A 15,772-nucleotide genomic window follows, 5' to 3' on the forward strand; every position below is an offset into this window, starting at 1 on the left:
TGTCACTTGTCAGGTGCCAAACTCAGGGACGGCAACAGTGAGAGGGTCATTTGTCAGGTGGAAACCACAGTGCCAGCACCACCGAGAGTGTCACTTGTCAGGTGCCAATCACAGTGCAGGCACCACCGAGAGTGTCATTTGCCAGGTGCCAACCACAGTGCCAGTACCACTGAGAGTGTCACTTGTCAGGTGTCAACCACAGTGCAGGCACCACTGAGAGTATCACTTGTCAGGTGCCAACCACAGTGCAGGCACCACTGAGAGTGTCACTTCTCAGGTGCCAACCACAGGGCCGGCAACAGTGAGAGGGTCACTTGCCAGTTGCCAAACACAGTGCCAGCACCACTGAGAGGGTCACTTGCCAGGTGCCAACCATAGTGCCAGCACCACTGAGTGTCACTTGTCAGGTGCCAACCACAGTGCATGCACCACTGAGAGTGTCACTTGTCAGGTGCCAATCACAGTGCAGGCACCACTGAGAGTGTCACTTGCCAGGTGCCAACCACAGTGCAGGCACCATTGAGAGTGTCACTTGTCAGGTGCCAACCACAGTGCAGGCACCACTGAGAGTGTCACTTGTCAGGTGTCAACCACAGTGCAGGCACCACTGAGAGTGTCACTTCTCAGGTGCCAATCACAGTGCAGGCACCACTGAGAGTGTCACTTGCCAGGTGCCAACCACAGTGTAGGCACCACTGAAAGTGTCACTTGTCAGGTGCCAACAACAGTGCAGGCACCACTGAGAGTGTCACTTGCCAGGTGCCACCCACAGTGCAGGCACCACTGAGAGTGTCACTTGACAGGTGCCAACCACAGTGCAGGCACCACTGAGAGGGTCACTTGCCAGGTGCCAACCACAGTGCAGGCACCACTGAGAGGGTCACTTGTCAGGTGCCAACCACAGTGCAGGCACCACCGAGAGTGTCACTTGTCAGGTGCCAACCACAGCACAGGCACCACTGAGAGGGTCACTTGCCAGGTGCCAACCACAGTGCAGGCACCACTGAGAGGGTCACTTGCCAGGTGCCAACCACAGTGCAGGCACCACTGAGAGTGTTACTTGTCAGGTGCCAACCACAGTGCAGGCACCACTGAGAGTGTCACTTGCCAGGTGCCAACCACAGTGCAGGCGCCACTGAGTGTCACTTGTCAGGTGCCAACCACAGTGCAGGCACCACTGAGAGGGTCACTTGCCAGGTGCCAACCACAGTGCAGGCACCACTGAAAGGGTCACTTGTCAGGTGCCAACCAGAGTGCAGGCACCACTGAGAGTGTCACTTGTCAGGTGCCAACCACAGTGCAGGCACCACTGAGAGGGTCACTTGCCAGGTGCCAACCACAGTGCAGGCACCACTTAGAGTGTCACTTGTCAGGTGCCAACCACAGTGCAGGCACCACTGAGAGTGTCACTTGTCAGGTGCCAACCACAGTGCAGGCACCAATGAGAGCGTCACTTGTCCTGTGCCAATCACAGTGCAGGCACCACTGAGAGGGTCACTTGTCAGGTGCCAACCACAGTGCAGGCACCACTGAGAGTGTCACCTGTCAGGTGCCAACCACAGTGCAGGCACCAATGAGAGCGTCACTTGTCCTGTGCCAAGCACAGTGCAGGCACCACTGAGAGTCTCACTTGTCAGGTGCCAACCACAGTGCAGGCACCAATGAGAGCGTCACTTGTCCTGTGCCAATCACAGTGCAGGCACCACTGAGAGGGTCACTTGTCAGGTGCCAACCACAGTGCAGGCACCACTGAGAGTGTCACCTGTCAGGTGCCAACCACAGTGCAGGCACCAATGAGAGCGTCACTTGTCCTGTGCCAAGCACAGTGCAGGCACCACTGAGAGGGTCACTTGCCAGGTGCCAACCATAATGCAGGCACCACTGAGAGGGTCACTTGCCAGGTGCCAACCACAATGCAGGCACCACTGAGAGTGTCACTTGTCAGGTGCCAACCACAATGCAGGCACCACTGAAAGTGTCACTTGCCAGGTGCCAACCACAATGCAGGCACCACTGAGAGTGTCACTTGTCAGGTGCCAACCACAGTGCAGGCACCACTGAAAGTGTCACTTGCCATGTGCCAACCACAATGCAGGCACCACTGAAAGTGTCACTTGCCATGTGCCAACCACAATGCAGGCACCACTGAGAGTGTCACTTGTCAGGTGCCAACCACAGTGCAGGCACCACTGAAAGTGTCACTTGCCAGGTGCCAACCACAATGCAGGCACCACTGAAAGTGTCACTTGCCAGGTGCCAACCACAATGCAGGCACCACTGAGAATGTCATCTTAAAACCCACAACCATACCAAGGTTCTTGGTGACGAGTCAACTAACACCTACAACTCGGTGAATATTCTTGTAGTAAGAGAGCAGTAAATATCCACTCAACAAGAATCGTACACTTACGACAACTGTATTAGAACATTTCAATGACAAAATGATTTGTGTGATGAAAATTATTTAAAAAATCGACAAGTTGATGAATGAGACACTTGTGCAACTTTCGGGAATTTTTATCGAGGAAACGTTTCGCCGACCAGTGAGTTCTTCAGTCCAATACAGAAAATAACAGAGAAAGATGAGGAGGACTATTGGGTAATGAGTCCCTCAGCCTGGAATCGATTCCAGTGGAGGGACTAATTACCTCATACTTCTCATTTTCCACTGTTATTCTCTGTATTGGACTGAAGACACCACTGACTGGGGAAACGTTTCCTCAGTAAAGATTAACAAAATTTGTACAGTGTCGCTCTTCAGCAAATGTATTTAAAAGAATCAAAGTCTTAAGATCGAAAGTTTTCAATAAAAACGTCACAGAGTATGTAATTCGTGACCATTTACCTCTGAACATTGTTTCTAGTCTTGTTCCTGAAAAAAACAAAACATCAAATATGTTGACATCAGGTCCACTGGGATCTTTTAATCTTCTTCCCTGAGATGCATCAGTCTAATTCACTGTACTGAAATGGTTTGTCTGCAGGTAAATTGACAAATCCTAATATTACTTGCTTAAATCACTGTATGTTTTTCTAGATATTAGATTTAACGATCGTAGACGCTAGAAGACAGCGGTACAAGGCTCCTCGACGACTGTGTCTCGGTCAGATGCGTTCCAGTCATTTGCGTCCTACTAAATATAACAAACCCCGATGCTATATATGCTACTGAACTATTTATAAACAACCCCCCAACCTAACCTAACATATTTTCGATAAAATATAATTACAGGAATATGTAAAATTATATTTTTTTATGAAATATACAAATATTGGTATGGAAAAGTTCAGGACACAAAGGTATAAAAATAAAAAAATGACATCTAATATGAAATATACATAAACTGGGATGCAAATGTTCAGGGACGCCAATGACCGGGATGTATTTGACCGGGACACAGTTGTCCAGGACGTAGTTGTCCTGTCAAAAGCTATTATGATTCTTGAACTTATTCACTGGGATACTTCTCCACTCAGTGATTATATTCAACAGTTAGTATCCTGTAGCGGAACTATCATGATTTACACTTGGTAGTCTACAGTGGAACTATCATGATTTACACTTGGTAGTCTACAGTGGAACTATCATGATTTACACTTGGTAGTCTACAGTGGAACTATCATGATTTACACTTGGCAGTCTACAGTGGAGCTATCATGATTTACACTTGGTAGTCTACAGTGGAACTATCATGATTTACACTTGGTAGTCTACAGTGGAACTATCATGATTTACACTTGGCAGTCTACAGTGGAACTATCATGATTTACACTTGGTAGTCTACAGTGGAACTATCATGATTTACACTTGGCAGTCTACAGTGGAACTATCATGATTTACACTTGGTAGTCTACAGTGGAACTATCATGATTTACACTTGGCAGTCTACAGTGGAACTATCATGATTTACACTTGGTAGTCTACAGTGGAACTATCATGATTTACACTTGGTAGTCTACAGTGGAACTATCATAATTTACACTTGGCAGTCTACAGTGGAACTATCATGATTTACACTTGGTAGTCTACAGTGGAACTTAGTCTACAGTGGAACTATCATGATTTACACTTGGTAGTCTACAGTGGAACTATCATGATTTACACTTGGTAGTCTACAGTGGAACTATCATGATTTACACTTGGTAGTCTACAGTGGAACTATCATGATTTACACTTGGTAGTCTACAGTGGAACTATCATGATTTACACTTGGTAGTCTACAGTGCAACTATCATGATTTACACTTGGTAGTCTACAGTGGAACTATCATGATTTACACTTGGTAGTCTACAGTGGAACTATCATGATTTACACTTGGTAGTCTACAGTGCAACTATCATGATTTACACTTGGTAGTCTACAGTGGAACTATCATGATTTACACTTGGTAGTCTACAGTGCAACTATCATGATTTACACTTGGTAGTCTACAGTGGAACTATCATGATTTACACTTGGTAGTCTACAGTGGAACTATCATGATTTACACTTGGTAGTCTACAGTGGAACTATCATGATTTACACTTGGTACTCTACAGTGGAACTATCATGATTTACACAGAACTATCATGATTTACACTTGGTAGTCTACAGTCGAGCTATCATGATTTACACTTGGTACTCTACAGTGGAACTATCATGATTTACACTTGGTAGTCTACAGTGGAACTATCATGGTAGTCTACAGTGGCAACTATCATGATTTACACTTGGTAGTCTACAGTCTATCAGATTTACACTTGGTAGTCTACAGTGGAACTATCATGATTTACACTTGGTAGTCTACAGTGCAACTATCATGATTTACACTTGGTAGTCTACAGTGGAACTATCATGATTTACACTTGGTAGTCTACAGTGGAACTATCATGATTTACACTTGGTAGTCTACAGTGCAACTATCATGATTTACACTTGGTAGTCTACAGTGCAACTATCATGATTTACACTTGGTAGTCTACAGTGCAACTATCATGATTTACACTTGGTAGTCTACAGTGCAACTATCATGATTTACACTTGGTAGTCTACAGTGGAACTATCATGATTTACACTTGGTAGTCTACAGTGCAGTGGAACTATCATGATTTACACTTGGTAGTCTACAGTGGACTACATATCATGTAGTCTACAGTTATCATGATTTACTTGGTAGTCTACAGTGCAACTATCATGATTTACACTTGGTAGTCTACAGTGCAACTATCATGATTTACACTTGGTAGTCTACAGTGGAACTATCATGATTTACACTTGGTAGTCTACAGTGGAACTATCATGATTTACACTTGGTAGTCTACAGTGGAACTATCATGATTTACACTTGGTAGTCTACAGTGGAACTATCATGATTTACACTTGGTAGTCTACAGTGCAACTATCATGATTTACACTTGGTAGTCTACAGTGCAACTATCATGATTTACACTTGGTAGTCTACAGTGGAACTATCATGATTTACACTTGGTAGTCTACAGTGGAACTATCATGATTTACACTTGGTATCCTGCAGGGTATCTATTATACTATACACTTGGTATCCTGCAGGGTATCTATTATACTATACACTTGGTATCCTGCAGGGTAACTGTTACCTAGTGCTCGTGGTATCCAGCAGGGACACTCACCTTGCGGAGGCCTGACGCAGATGAAGGAACCTGAGTAACAGAAGCACTCGCCGCGGGAGGCCTGGTAGGCCGGAGCGGCGTGTGTGTAGACAGCATAACCCGTCTCGCAGGGGCGTGCCTCCACGCACTCCAGCACGCTACACGCCAACTTCTGCTCGGCGTGACACAAACACAGCTCAGAGCACTCCTCGTCTTTGTAGAAGCGCTTGCCCCATCCTTCCTCGATGTAGATGGTGTCATTGTTGGTGTGGCGCTTCTCACAGTACTCTGTTGGAATAACAGAGCTCTGTTGCAGTAACTAGTGTTATAACACAGGTCTGCTTTGGTGGTGGTGGAACTTTAAATGTTTACTTTTTTATGATGAGTAGTAGATCCTCTAGCTGAGTTGGTAGGTTCTCTAATTTAATAATTCTAGATAGGGACATTAGTAGACAAATATTTTTTTTATAAGTGGTTACTGTACACTTCTTGGAAGACATACATAGAGTGAGCTGTCTTCACTAAAGATATATAGAAGGTGAGTTATTCTCACTGAAGACATATACAAGGTAAGTTATTCTCACTGAAGAAATATATAAGGTGAGTTATTCTCAGTGAGGATATATACAAGGTGAGTTATTCTCACTGAAGACATATACAAGGTGAGTAATTCTCACTGAAGAAATATATAAGGTGAGTTATTCTCAGTGAGGACACATACAAGGTGAGTTATTCGCACTGAAGACATATACAAGGTGAGTTATTCTCACTGAAGATATATACAAGGGGAGTTATTCTCAGTGAAGACATATACAAGGTGAGTTATTCTCACTGAAGACATATACAAGGTGAGTTATTCTCACTGAAGACATATACAAGGTGAGTTATTCTCACTGAAGACATATACAAGGAGAGTTATTATCACTGAAGACATATACAAGGCGAGTTATTCTCACTGAACACATATACAAGGTGAGTTATTCTCAGTGAAGACATATACAAGGTGAGTTATTCTCGCTGAAGACATATATAAGGTGAGTTATTCTCACTAAGATATATACAAGGTGAGTTATTCTCAGTGAAGACATATACAAGGTGAGTTATTCTCACTGAAGACACATACAAGGTGAGTTATTCGCACTGAAGACATATACAAGGTGAGTTATTCTCACTGAAGAAATATATAAGGTGAGTTATTCTCAGTGAGGACATATACAAGGTGAGTTATTCTCACTGAAGACATATACAAGGTGAGTTATTCTCACTGAAGACATATACAAGGTGAGTTATTCTCACTGAAGACATGTACAAGGTGAGTTATTCTCACTGAAGACATGTACAAGGTGAGTTATTCTCACTGAAGACATATCCAAAGTGAGTTATTCTCACTGAAGCCATATACAAGGTGAGTTATTCTCACTGAAGATATATACAAGGTGAGTTATTCTCAGTGAAGACATATACAAGGTGAGTTATTCTCACTGAAGACATATACAAGGTGAGTTACTCTCACTGAAGACATATATAAGGTGAGTTATTCTTACAAGGTGAGTTATTCTCACGGAAGACATGTACAAGGTGAGTTATTCTCACTGAAGACATATACAAGATGAGTTATTCTCACTGAAGATATATACAAGGTGAGTTATTCTCAGCGAAGACATATACAAGGTGAGTTATTCTCAGTGAAGACATATACAAGGTGAGTTGTTCTCACTGAAGACATATACAAGGTGAGTTATTCTCAGTGAAGACATATACAAGGTGAGTTATTCTCACTGAAGACATATACAAGGTGAGTTATTCTCACTGAAGACATATACAAGGTGAGTTATTCTCACTGAAGACATATACAAGGTGAGTTATTCTCACTGAAGACATATACAAGGTGAGTTATTCTCACTGAAGACATAAACAAGGTGAGTTATTCTCACTGAAGACATATACAAGGTGAATTATTCTCATTGAAGACATATACAAGGTGAGTTATTCTCACTGAAGACATATATAAGGTGAGTTATTCTCACTGAAGACATATACAAGGTGAGATATTCTCAGTGAAGACATATACAAGGTGAGTTATTCTCACTGAAGATGTATACAAGGTGAGTTATTCTCAGTGAAGACATATACAAGGTGAGTTATTCTCAGTGAAGACATATACAAGGTGAGTTATTCTCACTGAAGACATATACAAGGTGAGTTGTTCTCACTGAAGACATATACAAGGTGAGTTATTCTCAGTGAAGACATATACAAGGTGAGTTATTCTCACTGAAGATGTATACAAGGTGAGTTATTCTCAGTGAAGACATATACAAGGTGAGTTATTCTCACTGAAGACATATACAAGGTGAGTTATTCTCACTGAAGACATATACAAGGTGAGTTATTCTCACTGAAGACATATACAAGGTGAGTTATTCTCAGTGGAGACATATACAAGGTGAGTTATTCTCACTGAAGACATATGCAAGGTGAGTTATTCTCAGTGAAGACATATACAAGGTGAGTTATTCTCACTGAAGACATATACAAAATGAGTTATTCTCACTGAAGACATATACAAGGTGAGTTATTCTCAGTGAAGACATATACAAGGTGAGTTATTCTCACTGAAGATGTATACAAGGTGAGTTATTCTCAGTGAAGACATATACAAGGTGAGATATTCTCAGTGAAGACATATACAAGGTGAGTTGTTCTCACTGAAGACATATACAAGGTGAGTTATTCTCAGTGAAGACATATACAAGGTGAGTTATTCTCACTGAAGATGTATACAAGGTGAGTTATTCTCAGTGAAGACATATACAAGGTGAGTTATTCTCAGTGAGGACATATACAAGGTGAGTTATTCTCACTGAAGACATATACAAGATGAGTTATTCTCAGTGAAGACATATACAAGGTGAGTTATTCTCGGTGAAGACATATACAAGGAGAGTTATTCTCAGTGAAGACATATACAAGGTGAGTTATTCTCACTGAAGACATATACAAGGTGAGTTATTCTCAGTGAGGAGTAATCTCATTTTTATCTGAAACTTGAATCTGAAAAACATTCCTGCCAAAATTCGTGTTTAAAACTTCATGTACACAAAGATAAATGGGATAAAACAAAAGATAGTTGAATCATTAGGTTTAAAAGACACATATGCGGCAATTAAGATACCTTATTAAGAATGGATAATGTGTTTTTCTTACGTACGTGTCGGTGGTAATCACCATTTCCAACATCAGTAGGCTTAATTAAGAGACACAACTCAACTGCACTTTAATCCTTACTGCAGGAATTAGAATACTTTCACTGTGTATTCACTCAAACACTCACCTCTCAGTCAACATACACCTCTCAGTCAACATACACCTCTCAGTCAACATACACCTCTCAGTCAACATACACCTCTCAGTCAACATACACCTCTCAGTCAACATGTGCACACATACTTCTCAGTGAACATACACCTGCACCTCTCAGTCAACATCACACCTCTCAGTCAACATACACCTCTCAGTCAACATACACCTCTCAGTCAACATACACCTCTCAGTCAACATACACCTCTCAGTCAACATACACCTCTCAGTCAACATACACCTCTCAGTCAACATACACCTCTCAGTCAACATACACCTCTCAGTCAACACACACATCTCAGTCAACATACACCTCTCAGTCAACACACACATCTCAGTCAACATACACACACACACACATCTCAGTCAACATACACACACATACACACCTCTCAGTCAACACACATCTCTCAGTCAACATACACCTCACAGTCAACATACACCTCTCAGTCAACATACACCTCACAGTCAACATACACCTCTCAGTCAACACACATCTCTCAGTCAACATACACCTCACAGTCAACATACACCTCTCAGTCAACATACACCTCTCAGTCAACACACATCTCTCAGTCAACATACACCTCACAGTCAACATACACCTCTCAGTCAACACACATCTCTCAGTCAACATACACCTCACAGTCAACATACACCTCTCAGTCAACATACACCTCTCAGTCAACATACACCTCTCAGTCAACATACACCTCTCAGTCAACATACACCTCTCAGTCAACATACACCTCTCAGTCAACATACACCTCTCAGTCAACATACACCTCTCAGTCAACATACACCTCTCAGTCAACATACACCTCTCAGTCAACATACACCTCTCAGTCAACATACACCTCTCAGTCAACACACATCTCTCAGTCAACATACACCTCACAGTCAACATACACCTCTCAGTCAACATACACCTCTCAGTCAACATACACCTCTCAGTCAACATACACCTCTCAGTCAACATACACCTCTCAGTCAACATACACCTCTCAGTCAACATACACCTCTCAGTCAACATACACCTCACAGTCAACATACACCTCTCAGTCAACATACACCTCTCAGTCAACACACATCTCAGTCAACATACACCTCACAGTCAACATACACCTCACAGTCAACATACACCTCTCAGTCAACATACACCTCACAGTCAACACACATCTCAGTCAACACACATACACACTTCTCACACACTCTCAGTCAACATCAACATACACCTCTCAGTCAACACACATCTCAGTCAACATACACCTCACAGTCAACATACACCTCTCAGTCAACACACATCTCTCAGTCAACATACACCTCTCAGTCAACATACACCTCTCAGTCAACATACACCTCTCAGTCAACATACACCTCTCAGTCAACAACAACACAACATACACCTCAGTCAACATACACCTCTCAGTCAACATACACCTCTCAGTCAACATACACCTCTCAGTCAACATACACCTCTCAGTCAACATACACCTCTCAGTCAACATACACCTCTCAGTCAACATACACCTCTCAGTCAACATACACCTCTCAGTCAACATACACCTCTCAGTCAACATACACCTCTCAGTCAACATACACCTCTCAGTCAACACACATCTCAGTCAACATACAACTCTCAGTCAACATACACCTCTCAGTCAACATACACCTCTCAGTCAACATACACCTCTCAGTCAACATACACCTCTCAGTCAACATACACCTCTCAGTCAACATACACCTCTCAGTCAACATACACCTCTCAGTCAACATACACCTCTCAGTCAACATACACCTCTCAGTCAACATACACCTCTCAGTCAACATACACCTCTCAGTCAACATACACCTCTCAGTCAACATACACCTCTCAGTCAACATACACCTCTCAGTCAACATACACCTCTCAGTCAACATACACCTCTCAGTCAACACACACCTCTCAGTCAACATACACCTCTCAGTCAACATACACCTCTCAGTCAACATACACCTCACAGTCAACATACACCTCTCAGTCAACATACACCTCACAGTCAACACACACATCTCAGTCAACATACACCTCACAGTCAACACACATCTCAGTCAACACACATCTCTCAGTCAACATACACCTCACAGTCAACATACACCTCTCAGTCAACACACATCTCTCAGTCAACATACACCTCACAGTCAACATACACCTCACAGTCAACATACACCTCACAGTCAACATACACCTCACAGTCATAACAGTCAACACACACCTCTCAGTCAACATACACCTCTCAGTCAACATACACCTCTCAGTCAACATACACCTCTCAGTCAACATACACCTCTCAGTCAACATACACCTCTCAGTCAACATACACCTCTCAGTCAACATACACCTCTCAGTCAACACACACCTCTCAGTCAACATACACCTCTCAGTCAACATACACCTCTCAGTCAACACACACCTCTCAGTCAACACACACCTCTCAGTCAACATACACCTCTCAGTCAAAATACACCTCTCAGTACACCTCTCAGTCAACATACACCTCTCAGTCAACATACACCTCTCAGTCAACATACACCTCACAGTCAACATACACCTCTCAGTCAACATACACCTCTCAGTCAACATACACCTCTCAGTCAACATACACCTCTCAGTCAACATACACCTCTCAGTCAACATACACCTCTCAGTCAACATACACCTCTCAGTCAACATACACCTCTCAGTCAACATACACCTCTCAGTCAACATACACCTCTCAGTCAACATACACCTCTCAGTCAACATACAACTCTCAGTCAACATACACCTCTCAGTCAACATACACCTCTCAGTCAACATACACCTCTCAGTCAACATACACCTCTCAGTCAACATACACCTCTCAGTCAACATACACCTCTCAGTCAACATACACCTCTCAGTCAACACACATCTCAGTCAACATACACCTCACAGTCAACATACACCTCTCAGTCAACATACACCTCACAGTCAACATACACCTCTCAGTCAACATACACCTCACAGTCAACATACACCTCACAGTCAACATACACCTCTCAGTCAACACATCTCTCAGTCAACATACACCTCTCAGTCAACACACATCTCTCAGTCAACATACACCTCACAGTCAACATACACCTCTCAGTCAACACACATCTCTCAGTCAACATACACCTCACAGTCAACATACACCTCTCAGTCAACACACATCTCTCAGTCAACATACACCTCACAGTCAACATACACCTCTCAGTCAACACATGTCTCAGTCATCATACACCTCACAGTCATCATACACCTCACAGTCAACATACACCTCTCAGTCAACATACACCTGTCAGTCAACACACATATCTCAGTCAACATACACCTCTCAGTCAACATACACACACACATCTCAGTCAACATACACACACATACACACCTCTCAGTCAACATACACCTCTCAGTCAACATACACCTCTCAGTCAACATACACCTCTCAGTCAACATACACCTCTCAGTCAACACACACCTCTCAGTCAACATACACCTCTCAGTCAACATACACCTCTCAGTCAACATACACCTCTCAGTCAACACACACCTCACAGTCAACACACATCTCTCAGTCAACATACACCTCACAGTCAACATACACCTCTCAGTCAACACACATCTCAGTCAACATACACCTCACAGTCAACATACACCTCTCAGTCAACATACACCTCACAGTCAACATACACCTCTCAGTCAACATACACCTCACAGTCAACATACACCTCTCAGTCAACATACACCTCACAGTCAACATACACCTCTCAGTCAACATACACCTCTCAGTCAACATACACCTCTCAGTCAACACACACATCTCAGTCAACATACACCTCTCAGTCAACATACACCTCTCAGTCAACATACACCTCTCAGTCAACATACACCTCTCAGTCAACATACACCTCTCAGTCAACATACACCTCTCAGTCAACACACACCTCTCAGTCAACACACATCTCAGTCAACATACACCTCTCAGTCAACACACACATCTCAGTCAACATACACCTCTCAGTCAACACACACCTCTCAGTCAACATACACCTCTCAGTCAACATACACCTCTCAGTCAACATACACCTCTCAGTCAACACACACCTCTCAGTCAACATACACCTCTCAGTCAACATACACCTCTCAGTCAACATACACCTCTCAGTCAACACACAGTCAACATACACCTCTCAGTCAACATACACCTCTCAGTCAACATACACCTCTCAGTCAACATACACCTCTCAGTCAACATACACCTCTCAGTCAACACACACCTCTCAGTCAACATACACCTCTCAGTCAACATACACCTCTCAGTCAACATACACCTCTCAGTCAACATACACCTCTCAGTCAACATACACCTCTCAGTCAACATACACCTCTCAGTCAACACACACACCTCAGTCAACATACACCTCTCAGTCAACATACACCTCTCAGTCAACATACACCTGTCAGTCAACATACAACTCTCAGTCAACATACACCTCTCAGTCAACATACAACTCTCAGTCAACATACACCTCTCAGTCAACATACAACTCTCAGTCAACATACACCTCTCAGTCAACATACAACTCTCAGACAACATACACCTGTCAGTCAACATACACCTCTCAGTCAACATACACCTCTCAGTCAACATACACCTCTCAGTCAACATACACCTGTCAGTCAACATACACCTCTCAGTCAACATACACCTCTCAGTCAACATACACCTCTCAGTCAACATACACCTCTCAGTCAACATACACCTCTCAGTCAACACACATCTCAGTCATCACACAACTCTCAGTCAACATACACCTGTCAGTCAACACACATCTCAGTCAACACACATCTCAGTCATCACACAACTCTCAGTCAACACACATCTCAGTCATCACACAACTCTCAGTCAACATACACCTGTCAGTCAACACACATCTCAGTCAACACACATCTCAGTCAACATACACCTCTCAGTCAACATACACCTGTCAGTCAACACACATCTCAGTCATCACACAACTCTCAGTCAACATACACCTCTCAGTCAACACACATCTCAGTCAACACACATCTCAGTCAACATACACCTGTCAGTCAACACACATCTCAGTCAACACACATCTCAGTCAACATACACCTCTCAGTCAACATACACCTCTCAGTCAACATACACCTCTCAGTCAACATACACCTCTCAGTCAACATACACCTCTCAGTCAACATACACCTCTCAGTCAACATACACCTCTCAGTCAACATACACCTCTCAGTCAACATACACCTCTCAGTCAACATACACCTCTCAGTCAACATACACCTCTCAGTCAACATACACCTCTCAGTCAACATACACCTGTCAGTCAACATACACCTCTCAGTCAACATACACCTCTCAGTCAACATACACCTCTCAGTCAACATACACCTCTCAGTCAACATACACCTCTCAGTCAACACATCTCTCAGTCAACATACACCTCTCAGTCAACATACACCTCTCAGTCAACATACACCTCTCAGTCAACATACACCTCTCAGTCAACATACACCTCTCAGTCAACATACACCTCTCAGTCAACATACACCTCTCAGTCAACATACACCTCTCAGTCAACATACACCTCTCAGTCAACATACACCTCACAGTCAACATACACCTCTCAGTCAACATACACCTCTCAGTCAACACATCTCTCAGTCAACATACACCTCTCAGTCAACACACATCTCAGTCAACATACCCCTCTCAGTCAACATACACCTGTCAGTCAACATACACCTCTCAGTCAACATACACCTCTCAGTCAACATACACCTCTCAGTCAACATACAACTCTCAGTCAACACACACCTCTCAGTCAACACACACCTCTCAGTCAACATACACCTCTCAGTCAACATACATACACACACACCTCTCAGTCAACATATACACACATACCTCTCTCAGCCAACATTAACGCACCTCTCAGTCAACACACACACACACACACGAACCTTCAATACTAGTTATGCCAAGCCCACGATGACACTCTTCAGGTCACTTGTTCTATCTAGGCTGGAATATTGCTGCACACTAACAGCACCTTTCAAGGCAGGGGAAATTGCTGACCTAGAAAATGTACAAAGTACCTTCACGTCACACATAACTGCGATAAAACACCTCAATCCCTGGGAACACTTGAAGTTTCTCAACCTGTACTCCCTAGAACGCAGAAGGAGAGATACACGATTATATACACTTGAAAAATCCTAGAGGGACTAGTACCAAACTTGCACACGAAAATCACTCCCTATGAAAGCAAAAGACTTGGCAGACGATGCAACATCCCCCCAATGAAAAGCAGGGGTGTCACTAGCACGATAAGAGACAACACAGTAAGTGTCCGGGGCCCAAGATTGTTCAACTACCTCCCAGCATACATAAGAGGGCTTACCAATAGACCCCTGGCTGTCTTCAAGCAGGCACTGGACAGGCACCTAAAATCAACACCTGATCAGCCGGGCTGTAGTTCGTACGTCGGGTTGAGTGCGGCTAACAGTAACAGCCTGGTAGATCAGGCCCTGATTCACCATGAGGCCTGGTCACAGACCGGGCCGCGGGGGCATTGACCCCCGGAACCCTTTCCAGGTATACACACACACACACACACACACACGCACACACACACATACATACATACACACACACACACACACATACACGCACACACACACATACACACACATACACACACACACACACACACACACACACACACA

The 15,772-nt window shown here is 43.4% G+C and overlaps 1 protein-coding gene across 1 annotated transcript in view; it reads right to left on the reverse strand.

The window, feature by feature from the left end:
- The window catches only part of LOC128685564 (uncharacterized), a gene marked incomplete at its 5' end in the record, with an annotated part of 404,172 nt that overhangs the window by 46,534 nt on the left and 341,866 nt on the right, over window positions 1–15,772 (reverse strand). Inside the window, 1 exon segment of the mRNA XM_070088019.1 lies at window positions 5,629–5,895. Coding sequence (XP_069944120.1) covers window positions 5,629–5,895 — 267 coding nt within the window.

Source organism: Cherax quadricarinatus, chromosome 23 (genome assembly GCF_038502225.1).
Source record: "Cherax quadricarinatus isolate ZL_2023a chromosome 23, ASM3850222v1, whole genome shotgun sequence".
NCBI lineage: Eukaryota > Metazoa > Arthropoda > Malacostraca > Decapoda > Parastacidae > Cherax > Cherax quadricarinatus.